A 25,763-nucleotide genomic window follows, 5' to 3' on the forward strand; every position below is an offset into this window, starting at 1 on the left:
ATGGTGCCAGGTTTTTTCCAGATGTGACGCTTAGCATTCGGGCCAAAGAGTTCACTCTTGGTTTCTACAGACCAGAGAATCTTGTTTCTCATGGTCAGAGTCCTTTAGGTGACTTTTGGCCTACCTCAAGCAGGCTCTCATGTGGGCTGCCTTTTACTGAGTGGCTTCCGTCTGGCCACTCTACCATAAAGGCCTGATTGGTGGAGTGCTGCAGAGATGGTTGTCTTTCTGGAAGGTTTTCCATCTCCACAGAGGAGCTCTGTCAGAGTGAACAATCGGATTCTTGGTCACCTCCCTGACCAAGGCCCTTCTCACGATTGCTCAGTTTGGCCGGGCGGCCAGCTCTAGGAAGAGTCTTGGTGGTTCCAAACTTCTTCCATTTACGACTGTTGGAGGCCACTGTGTTCTTGGGGACCGTCAGTGCTGCAGACATTTTTCCGATACCCTTCCCCAGATCTGTGCCGACACAATTAAGCCTCGGAGCTCTACAGAGAATTCTTTCGACCTCATGGCTTGGCTTTTTGACATACGCTGTCAACTGTGGGACATTTTATATAGACAGGTGTGTGTGTGTGCCTTTCCAAATCATGTCCAATCAATTACATTTACCACAGGTGGACTCCAAGTTGTAGAAACATCAAGGATGATCAATGGAAACAGGATGCACCGGAGCTCAATTTCAAGTCTCATGGCAATGGGTCTGAATAGTTATGTAAATAAGTTTATTTTTAATACATTTGCAAAAAATTAAACCTGTTTTCACTTTGTCATTATGGGGTATTGTGTGCAGATTGATGAGAAATGTTTTATTTCAAAGTCAAGTGGATGAATACTTTCCCATTGCATTATTCGTGTTTCGTGAGGAATTTGTCTCTATAGATGGACTTAAAGCTAAATAAAATGTAAGTTCCTCAGTTGTTCTTTTCATAAAATAGAAGCGTAAAAGTGTTGAATCATATTTAATCACAACCCTTGTATTAAGAATGCCATTGATTAGAAAATGTAAAAACCGTGTTTTTCAAACTTCTGATATCAATATAAAGAGAAAGCGTTATTTATTTCTAAATATCCTAGAAAAACTATAGGCACATTTGCATTTATTCACACTAAGTGATTTAGGATCACTTTCATCTTTCCACCACAAAGTAAATGACAAAACAGGAGTTAGTGTTTTCTAAACTGATGCAAACCCTGCAGTTGTCATCCCCCCTGATGATAAAGGAAAACCTACTCAACATGTCACAGGCCCACCAGGACACACGAGCAACACTGGTGCTAAAACACTCCATTTTTGTGCTACAGGTCCAGAGTAGAGTAGATCAGTCAATGAGAACACATGTTCTTATTTCCTCAGGCACTGGAAGTAAACCCATCAGCCACATCCAACTCTCAGAAACAACTGATGTCTTGAGAGTGCCATCATTGTTTAATCTACTATGATATTTCAGGTGGCCCAAATTGTCATGTGTTTCTTATAGGGACAGGCTAAATAGGAGATTGTCCTCAAATCTTCTCCCTCAACAGGAATTGGTCTGTACCCTGGTAACGTGTGTGCACTATGCATAAGTGTGACTTAAACTCCCTTTCACACATCGGTGTGCATTTGTTTTGTCCTCATAGGACACTAGCACTACTTCCACATTCTGGAAAATATAGTTGATCAACAGTAAGTAGGTCACTGTTCTTCAATACATTACCTTGTCAACCCCACTTGTGTTTTATGACCATTAGATAGTATCATATCCCCACGTCAAAAGAAACCAAATGTCTTGATTTCACAATTCTCACTCGAGACACACGTCATAGCATTCATCCCAGTTAACTCAACCTATACAACCAACCATCTCATACGTCTTGTGAATATGTTAACTGGACAGCCATGGTTAATATACTCCAAATAACACAACAAAAAAGACAGGTTCGGGGGAGGGACGAGGAAAAGTGCCATTAATATACATTCAATTTACAGGAGCGCAAGTCTGGCTAGGCTGGTTCAACATCCCTCCCTTATAGTCCACACCCTCTCTAACCCTGGTGCCGTAGCTCTGCAGTGTCCGGTCACTGGCTTGGTCGGTTGGGGCGGTCCCTCCAGTAGTTGTTATAAGCTTCCTGGAACATGTTCTTGCAGCTGAGCTTGGCGTCAAGGCGGGAGCAGATGAGGAAGGAGCCGCCCATCTTGCGGTGGAGGGAGTAGGTCTCCTCGGGGGGCGGGGTGAGGCGCTGCTTCAGCATCACGGGGATCAGGTTGTGGATGCGCTCCGTGGTGCTCTGGGCCCCGAAGTTAAAGGGCTCCGTGGAGGCGAACGCCTCACCCAGGATCATCACCGCATCCACATGGGCGTTCTCCATGGACTGAGGGACGGGCAGAACATACTCAGTAATAATCAGAGTGTGTGTGTTTTGAAATTAAGTTAAGTGTTCACTACTAAGTTTATGCCATAGATTAATGAAGGGCCTTAATTCATTGTGACTAAATAAAATGGTATACAGCCTTATTGATGCATGTGTTGAGAAAGAATGAAGTCACTCACCTTTGACTCATAACCTGTGAGGAACTTCATGTCTCTTGATCTCTTCAGAACCCCCTCTCTGTCTCCCTCTGCTGCGGACTTGATGAGCTGGTTAAACCAAGAAATAAAGGATGTCGCACACGTAGAACAAGATCATTCTGGTCGGTTATGTTTTGTTGGGGGATATAGCCCAATAGCTCACCTCAATGTAGATGTCAGTGAAGTCTTCACTAAATCCTCTCGTTGCGCCGAAATCCAACAACGCAACCTATGGATGAAACAGTAGCAATGTTTAGTTATTCAAAGCATTCAGCAAAATCGTGCTACTGGATGGGGGTTACTGTATAGGCTTGACTCTACAGAAGACACTGTATTTACATTTAAACAGAAAGGACCTTTAGGAGGGTCATCAAAATCAGTGGACTCTAATGATGAAATTGATAAGAGTTAAAAGGCAGACTCACCCTGTGTGTCTGCGGGTCGTAGAAGAAGTTGGACCAGTTGGGGTCAGTCTGCATGTATCTGAACTCAAACAGCTCCCTCAAACACAGCTTCAGGATATTCTCACAGATCTGACAGAGAGAGAGAGAGAGAGAGAGAGAGATCTCATTTTTCATTCTGCAGTGTGGCCACCAAGGGGCAGTATTACACTGGTGTTTTGGTGTATGAGGCGACAGAGAAAGGAGGTTGTTGTGGTGGCGTTTGTCTTACACATCAAAACAAGCTTGGCAAGAGAACACACACATTCCACAATATACAGTAGGTAAGTAGTAATCACCAGAATGGTGCAATGTTTTGGTTATTGAATAAAGTTGCAGCATGTGCTGACCTCGTTCTTGAGTTCCTGGGAGAGTTGTTCAGCCTGGTCCAGAGGGAAGCCTGGGACCAGCTCTGTGGTGAGGACGGCGTTGCTGCTCAGCTCATCTATTACATCTGGTACGTAGAAGAACGGGTGGTCTTTCAGCAGCTCCCTGTACCAATCACATACATGCAACACTCGTCAGACATGAACAACAACATACAGCTCTGAAAACTACTGCTGGATAAGTCAGCAATTAGGACTAAACGGGAGTATATGTACATTATTTGTGACAAAGATTCACGGGATCTTTAGTTTGCAAATAGCATTATAGTCCTACTATGTGAGTTTAAAATATCACCACAAGATCCTCTTTTCAAATTACACAGATTTATCAGTGTAGTGTAGGGCTCTCGAGTGGCGCAGCGGTCTAAGGCACTGCATCTCTGTCCAAGAGGCGTCACTACAGTCCCTGGTTAGATTCCAGGCTGTATCACACCTGGCCGTGATTGGGAGTCCCATAGGGTGGTGCACAATTGGCCCAGCGTCGTCAGGGTTTGGCCGGGGTAGGACGTCATTGTAAATAAGAATTTGTTCTTAAATGACTTGCCTAGTTAAATAAAAGGTTAAATAAAAATAAATAAAATCAGTGAGTGTCCTCAACAACAACAGCTCATTGCATCGCCACAATCCCTCAAATAACCATCCAGTGTCTACACTAACTCCATGTGCTTGGGCTGTAGAAATCACTGTTTAATGGGGAGGGTGAACCATGTACTGTATGACTATGCATAGAAGGGAGAGGTGTCACTGTCCACGGTCAAGGTGAAAAGCATATGTCATCCACAGCTGGTGTGTACTGCGTGTGTAACAGGAGCCCCCGCTCTGGGCATAAACCCTCACCCTGCCTGCCCGTCAACAGACCATGGAACGGGGACAGGGGACATGAGGAGAGGGCATGCGGAGGGGGTGCTTGTTGTCTCCTTGTATTATTTCTAGTATGTCTATATTTAAAAGCTGGCTGCAAGCCAAATGGTGCACCTTAATATCGAAACCTAATGCTCCACAGAGGGCTAGAGCAGCTATTCTTAGCCCCTACAGGCCAACTTCATCCAAAATAGAGCAATTTTACCCCCTTTACTTTAATTTTTTTTTTTTTTTACCGTTATTTTACCAGGTAAGTTGACTGAGAACACGTTCTCATTTGCAGCAACGACCTGGGGAATAGTTACAGGGGAGAGGAGGGGGATGAATGAGCCAATTGTAAACTGGGGATTATTAGGTGACCATGATGGTTTGAGGGCCAGATTGGGAATTTAGCCAGGACACCGGGGTTAACACCCCTACTCTTACGATAAGTGCCATGGGATTTTTAATGACCTCAGAGAGTCAGGACACCCGTTTAACGTCCCATCCGAAAGACGGCACCCTACACAGGGCAGTGTCCCCAATCACTGCCCTGGGGCATTGGGATATTTTTTAGACCAGAGGAAAGAGTGCCTCCTACTGGCCCTCCAACACCACTTCCAGCAGCATCTGGTCTCCCATCCAGGGACTGACCAGGACCAACCCTGCTTAGCTTCAGAAGCAAGCCAGCAGTGGTATGCAGGGTGGTATGCTGCTGGCATTTCAGGAGCAGAGCAGTGACAGGTTAGATGATGAAAGTAGTTACAGGGAGGTGGTCTGTAAGAAGAAGCACATCTTGTTGTTTTCATTACTCACTTGAATTTCTTGGCACATTTGGCCTCTCTTATGTAATCACATTCCAGCGCCAGCTCTCTGCTCATCACCTCAATCAAATGCTCAGGGAAGAGACCTGCACGAGATTTAAACAGAGGGAGAGAGAGAGGGAGGGAGACTGTGAGCAGAAGAGAGAGAGAGGGGTTAATTATAATTTCTCTTTCACGCAGAGGCTCAGTGGAAGCCCTGACTGATGGGAACTAGTCACCGTACCGAGGATCAATGATGGTCTCTCTCTGCCGTCTGTGACACTGCATGTGTGTGAGCAGGATCGGAACAGGATGATAGTGTTTGCTTATATTGAGGGGAGGGGGGCTGGAAAATTCCCATTATTGTACGTAATGTGAGCCATGTCATGCTATGTCAGTTGTGTATAGTATGAGCCCATAAATAACCAATTCAATCCCTCCAGGGGTCGTCACCTTCAGGCAGCGCGTTGCTCATGGTGAGGAGGGTCATCAGGTTGTTGACGTCACTGTCGATGCTCTTAGCCACTCCGGGGTACTGCATGGGACAAACAGAGCAGGAGAAACAGCATGATAAAACAACCATGTTTACCAGTTTGACATAAACCTGCCCTGACGTGAAAACAAAACACTACCATGATATTGTATATGAGACATGCTAATGGAGCACTTAGCTCTCTTGTCTATATACAATTTGAGATAAACCTATACAGTTTATAACAACAAACATGCTTTCCATGATGTAGGTCTTTTGACTGGTGAACATGTGGGAAGAGCTTACTCGAATACAATTTAGATAAACAATACTGAGTTGACACGTAAGATTCCCATGTGCTTAAAAAGTAAAAAAATAAATAAAAGACTTGTTTGATTTCTTCTTGAAAAGACGAGCACTGCCTTCAATGCAGCCATGAGAACAGCAGAAAAGCAATCAGATTGCAGAGCCAATGCTGGTGGTCACTGCTGACATTCAACATCGGTCATCTCTACACTGTGGACTTCTACAATGTGACGATGCCTTTAATGAGGTTGTAAAAAGCCTATACTGTGTGTGTTAATATGAACTTGTACTATTACCAGGGGACTTTTTAGGAGGGTGCAACGCTACATTTCTATCTGAACGTTCTGTATTGTTTCTAAAAGATAGTCTGTCATATAGAGTAGGGAATCATGTCCGCTCAGCTCTATTCCTTACACTTCTATCTGGAACGCCAGAATAAGCAGCAGCAGGTTTCTCTATCTCACCTGGATCTTCATGGCCACCTCCTTGCCGTTCTTCATCTTAGCCAGATGGACCTGTCCGATGGAGGCTGCAGCAAACGGACGTTCCTCAAACGACTCCAGCTTGTCCCTCCAGTTAGGGCCCAGGTCATTGTTGATAGACTTCTGCAGGGACAGGAACACAACCACACATACACTGTTGAGGGAGCTGCCATTGGTTTGTCTGTCACAGAGATGGGCGTCAGTCTTCAGTTATGGACCCTCATTAAAAGACTGGGGTTCAACAGATCTGATGGTAATCTGTTTTTCTCTTTTCTTACTGACTGACTAATGATTCAGAGAGCTGCGTGATACTCATTTGTTTTCTAGTACCTCTTTCTAGCAAGAGGCTAAAGAACTAGTGAGGAGGGAACTTAAGAGCAGGTTATTAAAGGTGAAACCTTACTGTCATCTGTTTGATGGGCATGAAGTCTGCACTCTGTCTCACTCGCTCAAAGATCTTGGCCAGCTGGGGGTTGATGAAGGCATCATCTGAAGGAGAAGGACAAAACAGAGAGATGAAAGTGTCAGACTGACATACAACAGTCAGAACAAAACATGAGACAAGCCATATTGTTCCCGTCTGTCAACCTGTTCATTACACTATGCACCAATACAGGAAAGGAAATCACAGGTCTTAATCGCAGTATCCTGTTCAGTTCAACTCCAACACATTGAGTAATAAATGAACAAGTCTATAAATCATCTTTAAACCCTTGGTGCCTCTGGGCCTTATCACAGTAAACAGTTCAATCACAGAGATTATCACAAGTCCTCGCCAGTGTTCACTAAACGTCTCTGGGAGGCCAACACATTTGGCACAGCAACAATCTTCACATAGCTTTAGCTGGCAGTGCCTTAAAACGGTCCCTCAGATGTATTATAGCAACAACGATGACTTTGCATGTTAACCAAAACAACATGGTGGGAGCTGGGCTGCAGAGCATTGTGGGACAGATCTATAACCTGGTCACCATTCCGACAACAAGTGGAAAAAGGCAGTGGAGGAGAAATGGCATCAAACACAGATGAAATAGAACCCAAACCACAGTGGTCAGAGGGGACCTGAGGTCTTTGCTTTCTGAAACTAATAGGGTAGATATTCCTGCCAGACACGGCTGATTGTGAGTGAGGGCGACTTTAGTATTTAGTTAAGCAGAACACTCACCTATTCTCTGAATCACATCTGTCGGCCTGTTTCCTGACATGAGAATTACTTCTCATTTCAGCGTCGTCTGCACTTAATAAATGGAGGGATCAACTGAAGTAATGGTGATTTTACCTTTGTCTTACTGTAAATTACAGTCATTATCGTCATGTATGTTTATCCTAACTTAGATGAGGACTGCTGAACAGACACATTTTTCTGTTATGATTAGACAGCCATTGATATGCAACAACCTTCCTAGAATACCAAGCCAGTTTGAAAACCAGTTTTATCTAAAATCATTCAACACGTTTTAGAACAAAAGGACATTAGCCTAGACACTATCAGTTTACATAGGGAAATATCAGTGGAAATATCAGAGGCCGGTCACTTCAAACTCGAAGGTCGTAGCTCTGACATAGTTGGTGACTTATTTTTAGCCCTGGCAATGCCGTGGCTGTTGCTGTCAATCAATAGTAAATTTGGTACGTGTCACACAACTGACATGGGAATGGTGGGAGAATACCATTTAAAATGTTTTATTTTTTATTTAACCTTTATTTAACTAGGCAAGTCAATTAAGAACAAATTCTTATTTTAAATGACAGCCCAGGAACAGTGGGTTAACTGCCTTGTTCAGGGGCAGAACCACAGATTTTTACCTTTTCAGCTTGGGGATTCGATCTAGCAACCTTTCGGTTACTGACCCAACGCTAACCACTAGTCTACCTGCCGCCCCCATTGCCCTGTGCATTGAGTTGCATTAATCTTATGCTGTGACAATGTTTACCAGCTAGCTGGAGCAGTTAGAAACCCTTTCTCCCCTATATCCTACACATTACAATGCTCAGGATTTGTGACACCATCACCATGGTGACCATGCAGACCTATAGGCAGGCTTGGCTGGGTAGCAACTACTCAAATTAGGGGCTTGAGGGGTAAGCTTCCCTCTAAAGCTGTACCTGCTTGCCAAACTTAGAGCACTAATCTGACTCAGCGCCAGGCAGCGCTATGAGAGGATAACCGCTTTGCGTGCCAACACTCAGAAGGGCGGGCAAGGCTGTGTGCAGGGGGCAATCTATTTTTAAAATCAGAACCCCACTCACATTCCCAAAAACAAACAACCAACCCAGATAGACAAGCAGACAAGTTGGCAAGCTAGGAGGCCAGTAAAAAGTCAATGTCAAGGGCAACACAGCAGGGTCCAGCCAGGCTAAAATAAGTGTTGTGTGTTGTTGTGATCTGACCGGAGGTGTGGTGAACTGGGAGATGCATGAATAGATAGATGCCAGTGAGGTGGGAGAGGCCAGAAATAACTCTGATCTACAGAGGCTGGAGGGAGGCCCACTAGAGGTTATGAAGAGGACTCATGATTCCCGTGACACTAGGGTTAAGGGTCATGAAGCCTGCCACGCTGCAGCACAGTAGACACAGCTGAAGAGGGCAGTAAACAGAGGGAACGGCCCAGACACAAATAAAACACACAGGATCAAGGATTGCCAGTAGTCACCTTGAATGCTGAGCATCTGGCCCAGTTTGAGTGCGGCTCCACGGACCTTGCACAGCGTCCTGACGATCCGTTCTGCATTAGCCTCTGATAGGAACGGACTGGAGTCCAGAACGGCCTTCTTGTCAGCTGAGGGGAGAAATAACAGTTAGCTCTATGCTAAACTCCGAGGTTGGCGTGGAAAATGAAGTTGTAGTGATTATCCTGGTGAGACGCAAACTAATGTTGAATCTCATGGGTTAGATAGCGGAGGTCTGGCTTAAGGGAGATAATGCTTTCATAAATAGCATCTAACGGCAACACTATTTACTCAAACCAGTGGTGATTCCTGACTGAGGAGAAGGCCTAATGCGGTGAGAGAAGTGTCACTTCCACGCTATTGATACTCTCTCAAGACATGGTAGAGAACACCAGCGTTCTCCTCACACCCTGTCCAGAGCACCCCATTCCCATCAATCAGAGAGACAACTAAAACGTGTTTACTAGAAGACTGCTGAGACGTGAATGTTTGTTTAGTCCATATTCTGTTATTGTATCAGCTTGTACGATGTAACATATTAATTATAGAAAACGGGGAATTTTCATAAACCAACTGACTTGATTAAAAGCAGGCTAAAAAAAATCTCCTCGCGTCCTAGGCTGTGTTTTGTGTAGCAGAACCAGTCTGTCTGGTTTGAAGCCCCCAGATGCCCTCAAGCAGGGAGAGAGGGCCACGCCTGCCAGGCAGCCCAGGTGGAGTGAGGGGGAGAATGTGTGTCAGTGGGCCACACTGACATCAACAGCAGGAGCAGGGCGTATTAAGGCTTTATGAGCAGGAGATTTTAAAAAAGGACTAAGCTCAGGCACACTGCTGCTACTCTGTCTGCTGCTCCTCTGTTTCCCCCACATTAGATCAAGATTTTCTTTTCTTATGCGCTCTGATGAAACTATACCGTACCACTACATACTCACTCTGTATTGTGCAGAAATGGTGCTCATTTTAGAATGAATGTGAGCTTGAATACCATCTATGACTTATCAAGTTTGACTTATCAATCTTGATCATTTCTGATAACTTCTTGGATTAAAGGTTGATCTCAATTCAAAGCCCTAGATTCAATGTACTGTCCCTCTTCCTGGGTATTAAAGGAGACAATGAGCACAGTTACATGCACACAATAATATGACTATTGTTGATAGTCAGACTAATATAATAGTATGTTTAAAATGTTTACATGCTTTGCAAGAAGAACTATTTCCCTAATAATCCTCTTTACATGGACACATCTGAAATCAGGCTACCTGACAAGACTTTTGATATATGTAGAAAATTGCCAATCATGTGATTTTTTTTGGCGAAGCCTATTTGATTTGGAGTTTGGACATATAAAGTTTGCATGGGGAAAACTATTGATGCGTACTTTTAGTTTTTCCAAACTCACTTCACTCGTGCAAAAGAGGGAGGCAGGCGCTACTGGTGCTGGCACAGGCGCAGATCAAATACACCACTGGAACGCCGATTAAGTGGTTTACATGTCCTAATAATTCAAAAGAAAACAAGGGGTTGTAATCGGCGTACGCTTTCTTCGATTTTGACCTTCGGCCGATTTTAAGATAAGCAGAGTAAGGTGTTTATATGGCATAGACAGCCTACCACCATAATAAGTTTAATGTCAAGTTATTATTGTGCATATAAATACACTCAATGAGTACGTTTACATGCACAGTATAATTAAATATTAAACAGATTATAGCAGTAGACAGACTATGCAATAGTCATATAAACACCTTACTCTGCTTATCTTAAAATCGGCGGAAGGTCAAAATCGAAGTAAGCGTACGCCGATTAAAACGCCTGGTTTTCTGAGCAATCTTTCAAATGATTAGGACGTGTAAACACACTAGTCGGCGTTTCAGCGATTTGATCTGCGCATGTGCCCGCACCAGCGAGCCTCCCTCTAACGTGAGGAGTTCAGAACAACAGAATGTATGCCTTTTAGAAGTCGTTTTCACTTATACATTGAACTCAGAATCAAACTTCCAAAAAATAAAATGGTCGCAGTGGTAGAACGTTTATGTTGATTGGTGATTTTCTGCCTTTATCATAGTACCATCAGGTAGTCGGATTTCAGATGTGTCTATGTAAAACAGGATTATTAGGGAAATCATTCTTCTTGCAAAGCATTATATTAATCTGATTATCCACAATAACCGTACTAATTGGCTCTGTGAATGGCTCTATAATGTCCATCTCCCCTGCACTAGATTAGACTGCTAAACCACCTCCACTTATTTTTTGTAAGAACTAAGACAACACTCATCAACTACAGTCGAGTCTAAGAACTATAGCCTAGTGTGTTCAACTACAATGAATTATGATAGGAATTATTATGCCTCTCTGCATAGGTGACATCATATCATGCCCTCGTCCAATGCATGCAAATGAAATAGGTTACAATGTAATTCTTAGATGAATTAAATCATGTCAGACATGTCAAAGGGGCATTGCCTGCATGTTACTGCTGGATAAGTGTCTAGTACGTGAGTGTGCAGGCTTGTACACGTAATGTGAAACATAAGCCTGTTTCCAGTTACCATAGAAATCAGTTTATGTTAAACAGTTACCGTTTTCCTCACTTGGCCTCATACTCTTCTTTGCTACCTCAGCCAGCGCTCCAAAGCCCAGCCCTACAGCAAGACCTGTAGATACAAACCCACAGTGTTAACAATCACACAACATCCCATCCTGACATAACATGATGTTAAGATCTGGGTCATTCAGTAGGGTACAATGTACAGGACGTTCAGATAGAAATATTTTGTGTAGAACAGACATGGTTCTCTGTCATGTAGCATAAGGAATCATATCAGCTTTATATATGTAGGGTGTCCAATCAAAAATGCTTATTTTGACAGATGGGTAAAATAATGTTAATTGTGCATTCGGAAAGTATTCAGACCCCTTTTAATTCTAAAATGGAATTTAAAAAAATGGCAATCTACACACATTACCCCATAATGAAGCGAAAAAAGGTTTACAGACATTTTTGCACATTTAAAATTAAAAACAGAAATAACTTATTTACATAAGTATTCAGACCCTTTGCTATGAAACTCGAAATTGAGCTCAGGTGCATCCTGTTTCCATTGATCATCCTTGAGATGTTTCTACAACTTGGGAGTCTGCCTGTGGTAAATTCAATTGATTGGACATGATTTGGAAAGGCACACACCTGTCTATAGAAGGTCCCACAGTTGACAGTGCATGTCAGAGCAAAAACCAAGCCATGAGGTTGAAAGAATTGTCCGTAGAGAAAAGTACAGAGAAATCCTTGATGAAAACCTGCTACAGAGTGCTCAGGAACTCAGACTGGCTCACCTTCCAACAGGACAACGACAATAAGCACACAGCCAAAACAATGCAGGAGTGGCTTCGGGACAAGTCTCTGAATGTCCTTGCGTGGCCCAGCCCGAGCCTTGCTTTGTCATTATGGGGTATTGTGTGTAGATCGATGAGGGGGAAATGTTTTGAACTCGTCATCTTCTCGAATCCAAAGGACATAAAACAATAAAGGAAAGACGGATATTGATTTTGAGACATGGCATTAATTTCCGATTATTTTTCGAAGATTTCTCACAAAAACAAGAGTATCTGTGAAATGTCAATGGAGCACTGAGCGTATACCAAGCTTTTAACATGTATGTCAGCTCGTTTCATGCCAATCTTGCGACCCGCAGAAACAACTTTGAAGACGACGACCACAAAATGTACAATCCTCAAAAGTTGTCACGAGAAACCTGTTCCACTATGTCAAAAGAGCCCGGTGCTTATTAATCAGCTGTATTAGGTTAATTAGGTTACAAAACCTGACTTTTAGGATATAATGTTAATGGTATGTTAGAGAAAGACCCCACTAAACGATTCAGAACATTTACAAATCATATGTCTTGGTAAAATGTATTTAATAACATAAGGAAGTAAAATTTCATCACCAAAGCGCATTTTCGGCCACTCTGGGCAGAGTGAGTAGACAACCTCCTATATGTTATTTCTGTCTACAACATTCAGATGATTGTGCCGTCCTTAAGGCAAACCAGCTTTTGATATGTACATTTTCTTATTTTCCATATTGTACAGGTACACCTATAAATTGCTTCCCACAGCCTTTTGCTTCCCATGATACATCAGTCAGGTCAAATCAGTTCCTGGTAGCTCATGGGACATTCACTTATGCCACTCTAGTCTATTTAAGACACTGATGGAGTTGAGTTCAGACTTTCAGTTACATACAGATGTTATCTTAAGAAATGAACAGAAGTTTAGTATAAATAAACACGTAGAAGGTATTTTTGGTGTCAGTGATTGTTTTACCTTTTTTTTTTTAAATAACAGTCATCTATTAAATAATCACCCCGTTTCCTCTTTGGATAGCACATCTAAAATCAAATCACAACAGCTAACTAACAGTGAAATGCTTACTTACGGGCCCCTTCCCAACAATGCAGAGAGAAAGAAAATATAGAAGTAATAGAAAAGTAATAACACGTAATAAAAGTAATAATGAATACACAATGAGAAACGGTAACTTGGTTATAAGCATTGGGTACCAGTACCGAGTCCATGAACAAACATAAAATCCCTTTGCGATTCATTCTGGGATCGTTCTCTACTTTCTAGTCAATAAGCAAGTAGGAATGTGAGCACAGAAAAAGAATGTGTCACTGTACTGAGAATATGGTGGGCATCCATATCTACAGCACAGAATGAAGATCACAGCTCACTGGCTCATTCCATGGCATTTAAATGTTAATCAATAGTGCTGAGTTCAGAACATTTTATACCACAACCCACATGGCACAGAAACAAGTTAAGGCGCGGTTCAGCCTTCCTACACTACACTAGTATGTTATATAACTCCACCGTGACGTAATACTCTCCATAAGAAATCACTGTGCACAAACCACCTGAGGACTCCCCTGAAATGCTTTTAAGTTAAATGTGGTCAACGAGCGTGCACAATTTGAACCAGTGACCTTTGATAGATATCCAAAACAAGTCCAGTCTTGTCCCCTTCAGCCAGCCGTACCTGTGCTCCCAAATACCACTGTGTGTAGTGTGTAATCTTGTCAATGATTGAGTAGCACTTCCTACACTGGAGAGATCCCTAAGGGTTGTTGACAGGACACAATTGATAGTGTGCATATATATATGCTAATCAAATCTGGCTTCAGATCATTTTTACTCTGAAATATGTTCAGCAACCGATTTGTTCACTAACGTTACGTTGTCCTCTAAATAAATCGAAGCTACACATTCAGAAAGCGTCACCATGATATTAGGATATCTTGTTTACACCCATAGACCCCCTCAGGATTGCTCCTTTCTTGGTAAACTGCATCCAATCATAGCTCAACTTCCTGAGCAGTAGCTGACTAAGTCCTTCTATCAGTCAAGTCAAAGAATCCTGCAGAAGTTCAAACGGGTGACACTGAGTTGCGCCATCAGCTCCTGACACTGTCATACCTCAAAGCTGCAGGCTCACCCTGATCACCTTACAGAAATAGATCACCCTGGTCACCTTACAGAAATAGAGAGTTTTGTTTATGGTGAAAAATAGATGGCTTGTTTAGGACATGACAATAACAGCGGGGCCTGGGGGTTCATAAAAAGACAACAGGTCAGACAACTTCTGAACATCCTGCTAACTTCAGTGGTAAGACTACAATCTCTCCATGGAAGCATCCATGTGTGGTGTTTCCTGAAGCATCATGAGTACCTGTCAAAGGGAACTGAAACTCAGAGAGCATGGTGTTAATTTATGTATCCATAATCCAACCCACAATAACAACCAGGAGAGAACAGAAGAGGAAACCTGCATGGCTTGGTGTTCTCTCACATTGGTTCACTGACTAACAGACATCAGGAACTGGATAGCCTGTCAGCAGCTATCTCAACGTGTGACCAGTTGTTGGTCAGTCCTCGGGGGACAGTATAGCACTTTTCCCCTGGAGGAGCGGGCCCTGGGCTCGGTTGCCAGCCTACCAGGTATCCCCCTGAGCCATGATGGGGAGGGAGAGCAGATCAATAAGGCTCCAGAGTGCTGGACTGACAGGTGTCCGTCTATTGAGACCTACATCACTCAAATGCCCCCAAACCCGGCAACCCTGATTTCCAGCTGAATGATGGAGTGATCCGTCAGCAGATCCCTCTCCGAGACCCGCCCCACCCCCCAACCTCCCATGATGCTTGTGGTAGTGCGGTGCCCTGACAGATAGAGAATGCCAGAGCTGGTCCTGTAATGTATACAGAAGGTGTCAGGGCCATGTATGGACCCAGAGGTGCACCTAAGTGGCTTTCCTCTCACTTGTGTATCGGCTCGCTGCGTGGATCTGATAACCTCCCAAACAGCCACAAAATGTGCAGCATGCTGGCAAAGAGATGGATGACCTAGGCCGGGGCAGGCCAGGGCCGGCTGTCAGTCCAGATCCCAGAGATCAGCTGTACCCAGGCCAGGATATCAGCTAGAGATGCTGCTCACATTAATCCCGCTACCTCCCTTTATCATAACATGAGCTCTGACTCATTCAGCCTCTGCTGCCTACATCTGTAGTGTTCTGGTCTCCTCCTATTCAGTCACAGGCCAAGGTGATGTGGTGGGACGCTCAGATATCATAGTGCTTACATGACAGACAGCTCGTTGCGTCCCATCTACAGCTGTAGTAGATGGAATACTGTACACACACACAACACAGTATATATTTATACTCCGGACTCAGACATTGCTCGTCCTAATATTTCTATATTTCTTAATCCCATTCTTTTACTTTGAATTTGTGTGTATTGTTGTGTACTGTTAGATATTACTGCACTGTTGGAGCTAGGAACACAATAGTTGTACTACATCCGCAATACCATCTGCTAAATGTGTATGTGACCAATACAATTTGATCTTCTCAACACCATATCAATACATCCATCCATCTACAGGTAGCCAAATAAAACAGCCTTTGATGACATAAAACACTGCTAAAACCATGAAAATAAATATCATTCACACTGAGAAAAAAAACAGGAGCTTTCAGCTAGTGTAGTACAGGTCAGATTGATAACAGTAAAGGTGTCTCTCTGAAGAGGCAGAAGCTGACTGGCACTAGCAGACTAGTTAAGAACTCCCTAGTAGCTAATCTGCAGTCTGCTTTGCAGGCCTATTACTGGTCAAAGTGCAGATTAACCTCCAGGCCTCAAGCTGTCAAGGGAAGAGGACAGGTCTCAGAGGAGAACCCACTAACAACCCTAAACCACAACTTAACATTACAGGATCATGCACAGAGCATCTAGAACTCGACACAAAATGCACAGAATGGGATTGATACCAACATCTGTTCGCACCGTAGTCACAACACTCTAGACAACTAACCTTCACGTCACCTAGCTCTGTCCAGCCACCCTAGAATTCTGCAAAGAAACAATACAAACTATCTACCCTCTTGGGTCACCGCATTCAAATCTCCCCGTCCCTCTGCCTTCTTGGAGAGCTCTCATCATCGACCATCCCCCCTTTATGACGTAAGAAGGTTCAAAAATACATGCTCTAATTGTAAATCTTGACACTGGTTACAGCAACGATGGTCACTAAACGTTTTTGGGTAGGAGAGAAGGTTTGGCATGTGTTGATCAGTTGTACAATACTTTTCCTTTAATGTGATGTTTGGATGAAATGAAAAGGGGGATAAAAGGTGAGCTCAAGCAAGAAACAAAGATGAAATAAAGCACTATCTGTCATTATGCTGATGTCACCAAATCAATGTTCCCAAGTTACGAGGATCAAATTCTTAACACTCAAAGCAATGTAGTCAACAGCAACATGTTACTGACCCAATAAAATGTTCAGTACCTTCCCCTCCTAAAAATACAACATAATACACTTGACATTTGTAAGAGCACAGTAGAAACCAAAATAATGTGAAACCTTACCTCCAAAATTGGCCAGTCTCCCTAACCGTGTCACGGGTACCTTTCTCTCTCGTGCCCTCTCACTGAGCTAAAACAGAGAGAACAACACAATGGTAGACAAGATACACACTCAGCACATCTCGGAGTCACAGTTAACAGTGAGATGAGGTGTAGATGTACCATTTGTTTGTGTGGTTTCTCGTTCCTCTTGGCCTCCCTGGCCTTCTCCATGTCCTCGGCCGTGAGGCCCCCAACCCCCGAGCCGTCCTGGTGATAGGAGCGGTAGGAGCTATAGGATCGGTAGGAACGGATCTGTCCTGAGAACTGGCTGCTGGGGTCCTTGTAGCCATCAAAGAGCTTGGATTTTACTGAGACCTGGCCATTGTATGTCCCGCTGGTCGCTCCGTCTGCGCTCTCTGTCCCCTCCGATGAGAAGCCCCCCTCATCCCGGAACCCTGACCCCACGTGTTCCCCACTGTCCATGTTGCTTCCTTCTGCTCCAGAGAAGTCATACTTGCTGTCCATGTCTGCTGGGAAGTCATCAGACGCACTCTGCTGCTGCTGCCCACCAAACTCCTTGAACAGATACACAGAAGTGAAAGAGGTCAATGAGGAGCTTGGTGTGGTTTCACTGGTATGGATAGGGCCAGAGTTTTTCTTGACCATGTTTCCTGACCAAGAAAAACTCAGCCCGAGATATTTTCAGGTCATCTGGTAAAAAGAAATACATTTATAAATCTGATCTCAAGTCAAACTGTATTTATACCCCAGCATGCTTTGCGGGGGCTTAGTTCTCCATTGTACTACTCCGATCAAATAACTCAGCCATGATAATATTCCAAAAATCTATGAATCAACCTTTTGTTGTGCTTAGTCTAAATTAGATTAGGCACAAAGGAAGGATAGGAAGCTATTTGACACTGAAGCTCTGTCATCCATTTTAGATCTGGCTACTGGAGGTGTTGTCTGACAATGAAAAATACAGAATCTTTGTAACAATCACTGTTGTCCACTACCCCCATTAATCTCCTGCTGTGCCCACCTGCATCTTCTGCATGGCTACTCCCATGCTCTGGGCCATGGCCTGGGCTCCTCCATTACGCAGGGTGTTGGCCTGAGTCTCCATGATGGCCTGGCTCAGCTTGGTCAAGCCACGCATCACCAACATCATGTCGCCTGCCATGATGGTCTCCCTCACACCTAGAACAGAGACGTGGAAAGATTACATAAAAGGGGGTTACATAAAGTCGACAGTATGTACATACATACAACAGTCTGAGGCTAGATGTACTGAAAGTAGTTGTGCTGCAAGTCTTCTTGTATAATCTAAAGACAAACCTTCATAACATTAAATGTCAATTCAATAGTGAATATAACAGCGTGACCAAGGGAAAGGAGATGAATCATACTGGTGGAATAAAAATCGTGTATGGTCACCAATGGCCTATCGGAGGACATGAAAGTCACACCACTACAGGCCATTGGCTGAGGTTTAAGTCTCACATGCTAATAGCCAGCTATCAGGTCAGCACTGCTGTCAGTCAACAACTAGAGAGTGCCTGGTCGGGCAGGCAGCAAAACACAGCTGTTATCAACGCTCATCCCAGCCAAGACAACCTCGCAAAGGTTAAACATGTTTTCACTCAAGGGGACAAACCTTTAGGTAACGACTTCCAACGCCAGGGCTACACAGGGAATAACAGGTGTTACGTTACAACAAACACGTTTCAGCTTCACAGTAAGATTATCTGGAAGCAAACAGGAAGACTTCGCATGGAAAGTACAGCCTGGCTCTCAGTGCTGGCTCTCAGTGCTGGCTCTCAGTGCTGGACCTTATTATTCATTATTTTGAGATATATTGTAGTCATACCTGCAAGTATCTTCCAGCAGTGAGTGAAATAGAGAAAGGCCACTGAAAAGTGTAATATCTGCCCTTTTCAAATCTCATTGCTGTAAATTATATAACTGGGCTGGCCTTAAAGGTCAGATGCAGCAATCTATCTCAATATCATTTCTGGGTACCTTAACTTTCTGTGATTGAAAATCAATTAAAATGAAGAGGGAAAAAATTGCTTCTTAGTGTAACATGGTTGGTTGTTTCTCCACTTGACACTGCAGAAATAAGTATTCAATGTATTGGTTGGTTGAAGTTACATACAGTGCATTCGGAAAGTATTCAGCCCCTTTCACTTTTTCCACATTTTGTTACATTATAGCCATATTTTAAAATGGATTTAAAAATAAATAACAATCCCCAATCTACAATACCCCAGAATGAAAAAGCAAAATCAGGGTGATAAACATTTTTGCAAATGTAGAAAAAATAAATAAAACCTAATTTACATAACTATTCAGACCCTTTGCTATGAAGCTCGAAAGAGCTCAGGTGCATCCTGTTTCCATTGATCATCCTTGAGATGTTTCTACAACTTGATTGGCGTCCACTTGTGGTAAATTAAATTGATTGGACATGATTTGGAAAGGCACACAGCTGTCTACATAAGGCCCCACAGTTGACAGTGCATGTCAATGCAAAAACCAAGCCATGAGGTCGAAGGAATTTTCCGTAGCGCTCAGAGACAGGATTGTGTCGAGGCACAGATCTGGGGAAGGGTACAAACATTTCTTTGCAGTATTGAAGGTACAAGAACACAGTGACTTCCATCATTCTTAAATGGAAGAAGTTTGGAACCACCAAGACTCTTTCTAGAGCTGGCAGCCCAGCCAAACTGAGCAATCAAGAGAGAAGGGCCTTGGTCAGGGACGTGACCAAGAACCCAATGATCACACTGACAAGAGTTCCAGTTCCTCTGTGGAGATGGGAGAACCTTCCAGAAGGACAACCATCTCTGCAGCACTCCACCAATCAGGCCTTTATGGTAGAGTGGCCAGACGGAAGCCACTCCACAGAAAAAAGCATTACCAAAAAGGACTCTCATACCATGAGAAACAAGATTCTCTAGTCTGATTAAAACAAGCTTGAACTCTTTGGCCTGAATGCCAAGCGTCATGTCTGGAGGAAACCAGTCACTGCTCATCACCTGGCCAATACCATCCCTACAGTGAAGCAGCATCCCTACAGTGGTGGCAGCATCATGCTGTGGGGATGTTTTTCAGCAGCAGGGACTGGGAGACTAGTCATGATCGAGGGAAATATGAACGGCGCAAAGTACAGAGAGATCCTTGATGAAAACCTGCTCCAGAGCACTCAGTATCTCAGACTGGCTCACCTTCCAACAGGACAACGACCCTAAGCATACAGCCAAGACAACGCAGGAGTGGCTTCGGGACAAGTCTCTGAATGTCCTTGAGTGGCCCAGCCAGAGCCCGGACTTGAACCTGATTGAACATCTCTGGAGAGACTTGAAAACAGCTGTGCTGTCCCCATCCAACCTGACCGAGCTTGAGGGGATCTGCAGAGAAGAACGGGATAAACTCCCCTAATACAGGTGTGCCAAGCTGTGTAAAGGGTTTGAATAATTATGTAAATGTGATATTTCAGTAAATGTTTTATACATTTGCAAACATTTCTAAATGGCAGTTTTTGCTTTGTCACTATGGTGATAGTGTGTGTAGACTGCTGAGTAAAACAAAACAATTTAATAAATTTAAGAATAAGGCTGTAACGTAACAAAATGTGGAAAAGGTGAAGGTGTCTGGATACTTTCCGAATGCACTGTATCATTAAAATATTATGCAATTGGTCATGCTTTCTGATTGGCGGAGATCGCAAATGTAAACTCTCCCCAGTCTGATATTGACATGCAAGCGGTAGGTCACGCTCTGAAATACTGTTCACTACTTTCATATTTAAAATGTGTACGAGTTCACTATCTACATGTCCTGATGTGTGCGCACACACAGGATTTTTTATTTCAGCTCATGAAACATGGGACCAACACTTTACACGCATTAGCTCTCTGCTAATTCAGTTATTTCCATGCTAAGACAAATCCTGAATCTACAGCCATCAATATTCTATCGTCCTGCACATCTTTTTTTTTTTTTTTTACTTTTTTCTCTCCAATTTCATGATATCCAATTGGTAGTTACAGTCGTGTCATCACTGCAACTCCCCTATGAACTCGGGAGAGGCAAAGGTCGATAGCATGTGTCCTCCAAAACACAACCCTGACAAGCCTCACTGCTTCTTGACACACTACTTGCTTAACCCGGAAGCCAGCTTCACCAATGTGTTGGAGGAAACACCATCCAACTGACGACATAGTCAGCTTGCACAAGGGGTCGCTAGAGCACGATGGGACAAGGTTAGCCAAACCCCCCCCCCCCTTAACCCGGACGACTCTGGGCCAAGTGTGTGGCGCCTCATGGGTCTCCCGGTCACGGCCGGCTGTGACACAGCCTAGGATCCAACCCGGGGCTACAGTGACCCTTACGCACGGCGATGCAGTGCCTTAGACCACTGTGCCACTCGGGAGTCCTGCACATCTAATATGCTTCCTTGTGTCTATCGTCAGGTACTTATTACATTTATTGTATTTTGTACTATTTTTGTCATTGTTATGTTTGACTTCAAAATACCCAGTCTGATATTGACATGCAAGCGACGACTCACGAATCTACAGCCATCAACAGACTGTTGTCCTGCACATTTAATGTGGTTCCTTGTGTCTATCGTCAGAGTAAACTACCAATCAACTGGGCTCACTGGCTGGACAGTCCTTTCTTTAAAAACACAATGCAAGAGAGGTACGATAACATCTGCTACATTAGCAAAGAGCAATTTCTCAATAAATTATTTTGCTAGGACTGTCTGGTTGTTGTTTTAGCAAATTTATTGAAAAATAAATACAGAAATCTCATTTTTGTGTAATTGACGTCAGAGTGTTTTCTATCCAATGCTAAAAAGTATATGCATATCCTAGCTTCTGGGCCAGAGTAACAGGCAGTTTACTTTGGGCACGTCATTCATCCGAATTTCCAAATACTGCCCCCTATCACTAAAAAGATAGACAACCATTTTCAGGTCTTGCTATAGATTTTCAAGTAGATTTAAGTCAAAACTGTATCTTGGCCACTCAGGAACATTCACCATCTTCCTGGTAAGCAACTTCAGTGTAGATTTGGCCTTGTGTTATAGGTTATTGAATTAATCTCCCAGTGTCTGGTGGAAAGCAGACTGAACCAGATTTCCTCTAGAATTTTGCCTGTGCATATCGCCATTCATCTCATTTTTTTTACCTGAAAAACTCCTCAGTCCTTAATGATGACAAGCATACCCATAACATGGTGCAACCACCACAATGCTAGAAAATATAGAGAGTGGTACTCGGTATTGCATTGTAATGGATTTGCCCCAAACATAACACTTTGTATTCAGGACAAAAAGTTAATTGCTTTGCTACATTTTTGCAGTATTACTTTAGTGCCTTGTTGCAAAAAGAATGCATGTTTTGGAATATATTTTTGTACAGGCTTCATTCTTTTCACTCTGTCAATTATGGTTTTCACCATGAGGCCCTAACCTGAGTGTTTTCCTTCCTCTCCAGCAACGGAGTTAGGAAGGACACCTGTATCTTTGTAGTGACTGGGTGTATTGATACATCATCCAAAATGTAATTAATAACCTCCCTGGTCTTTGTGGTTTAATCTGTGTTTGAAATTCTCTGCTCGACTGAGGGGCCTTACCGATAATTGTATGTGTGGGGTACAGAGATGAGGTAGTCACTCAAAGATCATGTTAAACACTTATTGCACACAGAGTCCATACAACTTATGTGACAACAAATGTTTACTCCTGAACTTATTTATGCTTGCCATAACAAAGGGGTATAATTCAGCTTTTCATTCATTTGTATATATATAAAAAAATGTTTAACTTTGACATTATGGGGTATTGTGTGTAGGCCAGTGACAAAAAAAATCTAAATTTAAGAACATTTTAAATTCAGGTTGTAAGACACAAAAAAAATGAAGAAATGGTGGTGGTGTGAATACTTTCTGAAGGCGCTGTATACAATTTCATTTCAAGGACGCCCTCACTCCGAGATTTTAAATCTGGAAACAAGGTCACCACCATAACTTGGCCTCATTAATTTGGCAACAGAGTATCTACTGCACACTAGCCAGCCAGACTTCCCCTGTATTCAAAATCACACAAACCACCCACACAGAGGTCGACCGATTATATAAAAATCGAAAAATCATAGACAGTTGAAGTCGGAAGTTTACATACACTAAGGTTGGAGTCATTAAAACTCGTTTTCAACCACTCCACAAATGTCTTGTTAACAAACGATAGTTTTGGCAAGTCAGTCAGGACATCTACTTTGTGAATGACGCAAGTAATTTTTCCAACATTTGTTTAAAGACAGATTGTTTCACTTATCATTCACTGGATCATAATTCCAGTGGGTCAGAAGTTTACATTCACAGTCAACTTAGTGTCTTAAACAGCTTCGAAAATTCCCCAAAATTATGTGGCTTTAGAAGCTTCTGATAAATTATGTAAATTAGCCTGAGTCAATTGAAGGTGTACCTGTGGATGTATTTCAAGGCCTACCTTCAAACTCAGTTCCTCTTTGCTTGACATCATGGTAAAATCAAAAGAAATCAGAAGAAAAAAAACTGTCGTCCTCCACAAGTCTGGTTCATCCTTGGGAGCAATTTACAAACGCCTGAAGGTACCGCATTCATCTGTACAAACAATAGTACGCAAGTATAAAGACCATGGGACCACGCTGCTGTCATACCGCTCAGGAAGGAGACGCGTTCTGTCTCCTAGAGATGAACATACTTTGGCGCGAAAAGTGTAAATCAATTCAAGAACAACAGTAAAGGACCTTGTGAAGATGCTGAAGGAAACAGGTAGAAAAGTATTTATATCCACAGTAAAACCAGTCCTATATCGACATAACCTGAAAGGCTTTGCAGCAAAGGGGTGCTTTTCTGCAGGATAGACTGGTGCACTTCACAAAATAGATGGCATCATGAGAAAGGAAAATGTGGATATATTGAAGCAACATCTCAAGACATTAGTCAGGAAGTTAAAGCTTGGTTGTAAATGGGTCTTCCAAATGGACAATGACCCCAAGCATGGGCTCTGGCAGTGCTCCTCCTCCTCCTCCTTGCACAAAGGCGGAGGTAGCGGTCCTGCTGCTGGGTTGTTGCCCTCCTACGGCCTCCTCCACGTCTCCTGATGTACTGGCCTGTCTCCTGGTAGCGCCTACATGCTCTGGACACTACGCTGACAGACACAGCAAACCTTCTTGCCACAGCTCGCATTGATGTACCATCCTGGATGAGCTGCACTACCTGAGCCACTTGTGTGGGTTGTAGACTCCGTCTCATGCTACCACTAGAGTGAAAGCACCGCCAGCATTCAAAAGTGACCAAAACATCAGCCAGGAAGCATAGGAACTGAGAAGTGGTCTGTGGTCACCACCTGCAGAACCACTCCTTTATTGGGGGTTTCTTGCTAATTGCCTATAATTTCCACCTTTTGTCTATTCCATTTGCACAACAGCATGTGAAATTTACTGTCAATCAGTGTTGCTTCCTAAGTGGACAGTTTGATTTCACAGAAGTGTGATTGACTTGGAGTTACATTGTGTTGTTTAAGTGTTCCCTTTATTTTTTTGAGCAGTGTATAATCAACAATGTGTAGTTAACTAGTGATTATGTGAAGATTGATTGTTTTTTATAAGTTTAATGCTAGCTAGCAATTTACCTTGGCTCCTTGCTGCACTCGCGTAACAGGTGGTCAAGCCTGCCACGCAGTTTCCACGTGGAATGCAATGTAATCGGCCATAATCGGCATCCCAAAAATACGATTACCGATTGTTATGAAAACTTGAAATCGGCCCTAATTAACCATCCGTGCCGATTAAATCGGTCGACCTCTAACACATATACACAGGCTACTCTGCTCCAGATAAAATCTCCCAAAATGACTTTCTGGCTGGCACTAAAATAATCCAACCTTTTGCTGCTCAGACCTGACCCTGACTCTCACGTCTGTACATGATGAATAAAACAACAAAATGGAGGAAGGTGGGGAATTGCAATGCACAGGCATGTAATGTGTGTATGTGCGTGTGTGTGTGTGTGTGTGTGTGTGTGTGTGTGCGACCGCACGTGCTTGGGGGATGTGGGGCTGATTTGAGACGACTGCAGTGCATGTGAGGCTTGTTTAGTATGCATGTGATTGGCACACCCTTCTCCTAACTCAATAAGTACAAGTCTAGTCTGGGTTGCATTAACTGTGTTCTGTATCTCTGGTTCTCCACGGTGAGGCTACCTTTTGAGATCAGATACAGTAATAGGAACCATGACTGAGCCATGAGTTCCAGTGAGATGCACCCATGCCAGTGAAGTGACAGGGTCTTTCAAGTCTGATTTAAGACCTACTCTTGGAGTTTGGCAGAGAGCAGCTCCAGCACTTTCATCCAAATCTCAAGACGTATTATGTGACACCAGCTAGAAATAAAAAGCAGTTGTATGCAGTGTAACTACGAGTAGGTTTGCAGTAAATAATCTGACTCAGGGATAGTGAGGTGTAAAACTATTGTGAGCTCCTGTGACACCAGCTAGAAATAAAAAGCAGTTGTATGCAGTGTAACTACGAGTAGGTTTGCAGTAAATAATCTGACTCAGGGATAGTGAGGTGTAAAACTATTGTGAGCTGCTGTGGTAGAGTACAAAGGGAGCAGGGCATAACATTTACTTTTTGGTCCACCAGCCAATGTGGCAGGTAGATTAAAAAATATATATATTTTCCCCTGCTAAAATTACACCAACATAACGCAAAAAAGATGAGCATGCTTTGTAATGTTTTTAAAACAATATACATGTTTTACAAGTAACAAGTAATGTGGTATATTGTTTCATTTAATTTGTGTGTGTGTGTGTGTCTCTTAACCAAAATTTCACAGATATTTA

General features: G+C 43.1%; 1 protein-coding gene across 2 annotated transcripts in view; it reads right to left on the reverse strand.

Moving 5' to 3' along the window:
- Positions 1–699: 699 nt before the first annotated feature.
- The window catches only part of LOC129817436 (atypical kinase COQ8A, mitochondrial-like), a 29,047-nt gene continuing 3,983 nt past the window's right edge, over positions 700–25,763 (reverse strand). The window contains exons 2-15 of one of the 2 annotated variants that reach the window (XM_055872678.1): positions 17,905–18,062; positions 17,043–17,438; positions 16,884–16,950; positions 11,546–11,608; positions 8,933–9,058; positions 6,682–6,767; positions 6,261–6,401; positions 5,472–5,553; positions 5,032–5,125; positions 3,340–3,481; positions 2,975–3,082; positions 2,713–2,778; positions 2,532–2,618; positions 700–2,352 (exon numbers count right to left, since the gene is read on the reverse strand). In XM_055872678.1, coding sequence (XP_055728653.1) covers positions 2,059–2,352; positions 2,532–2,618; positions 2,713–2,778; positions 2,975–3,082; positions 3,340–3,481; positions 5,032–5,125; positions 5,472–5,553; positions 6,261–6,401; positions 6,682–6,767; positions 8,933–9,058; positions 11,546–11,608; positions 16,884–16,950; positions 17,043–17,438; positions 17,905–18,045 — 1,893 coding nt within the window. In that variant the 5' untranslated portion in view covers positions 18,046–18,062 and the 3' untranslated portion in view covers positions 700–2,058. Of the gene's footprint in view, positions 2,353–2,531; positions 2,619–2,712; positions 2,779–2,974; positions 3,083–3,339; positions 3,482–5,031; positions 5,126–5,471; positions 5,554–6,260; positions 6,402–6,681; positions 6,768–8,932; positions 9,059–11,533; positions 11,609–16,883; positions 16,951–17,042; positions 17,439–17,904; positions 18,063–25,763 lie in introns of both variants that reach the window. The other variant, XM_055872677.1, reaches the window with a different exon arrangement.

The sequence above is a fragment of the Salvelinus fontinalis genome, chromosome 20 (assembly GCF_029448725.1).
Source record: "Salvelinus fontinalis isolate EN_2023a chromosome 20, ASM2944872v1, whole genome shotgun sequence".
In the NCBI taxonomy this organism is placed as follows: Eukaryota; Metazoa; Chordata; class Actinopteri; order Salmoniformes; family Salmonidae; genus Salvelinus; species Salvelinus fontinalis.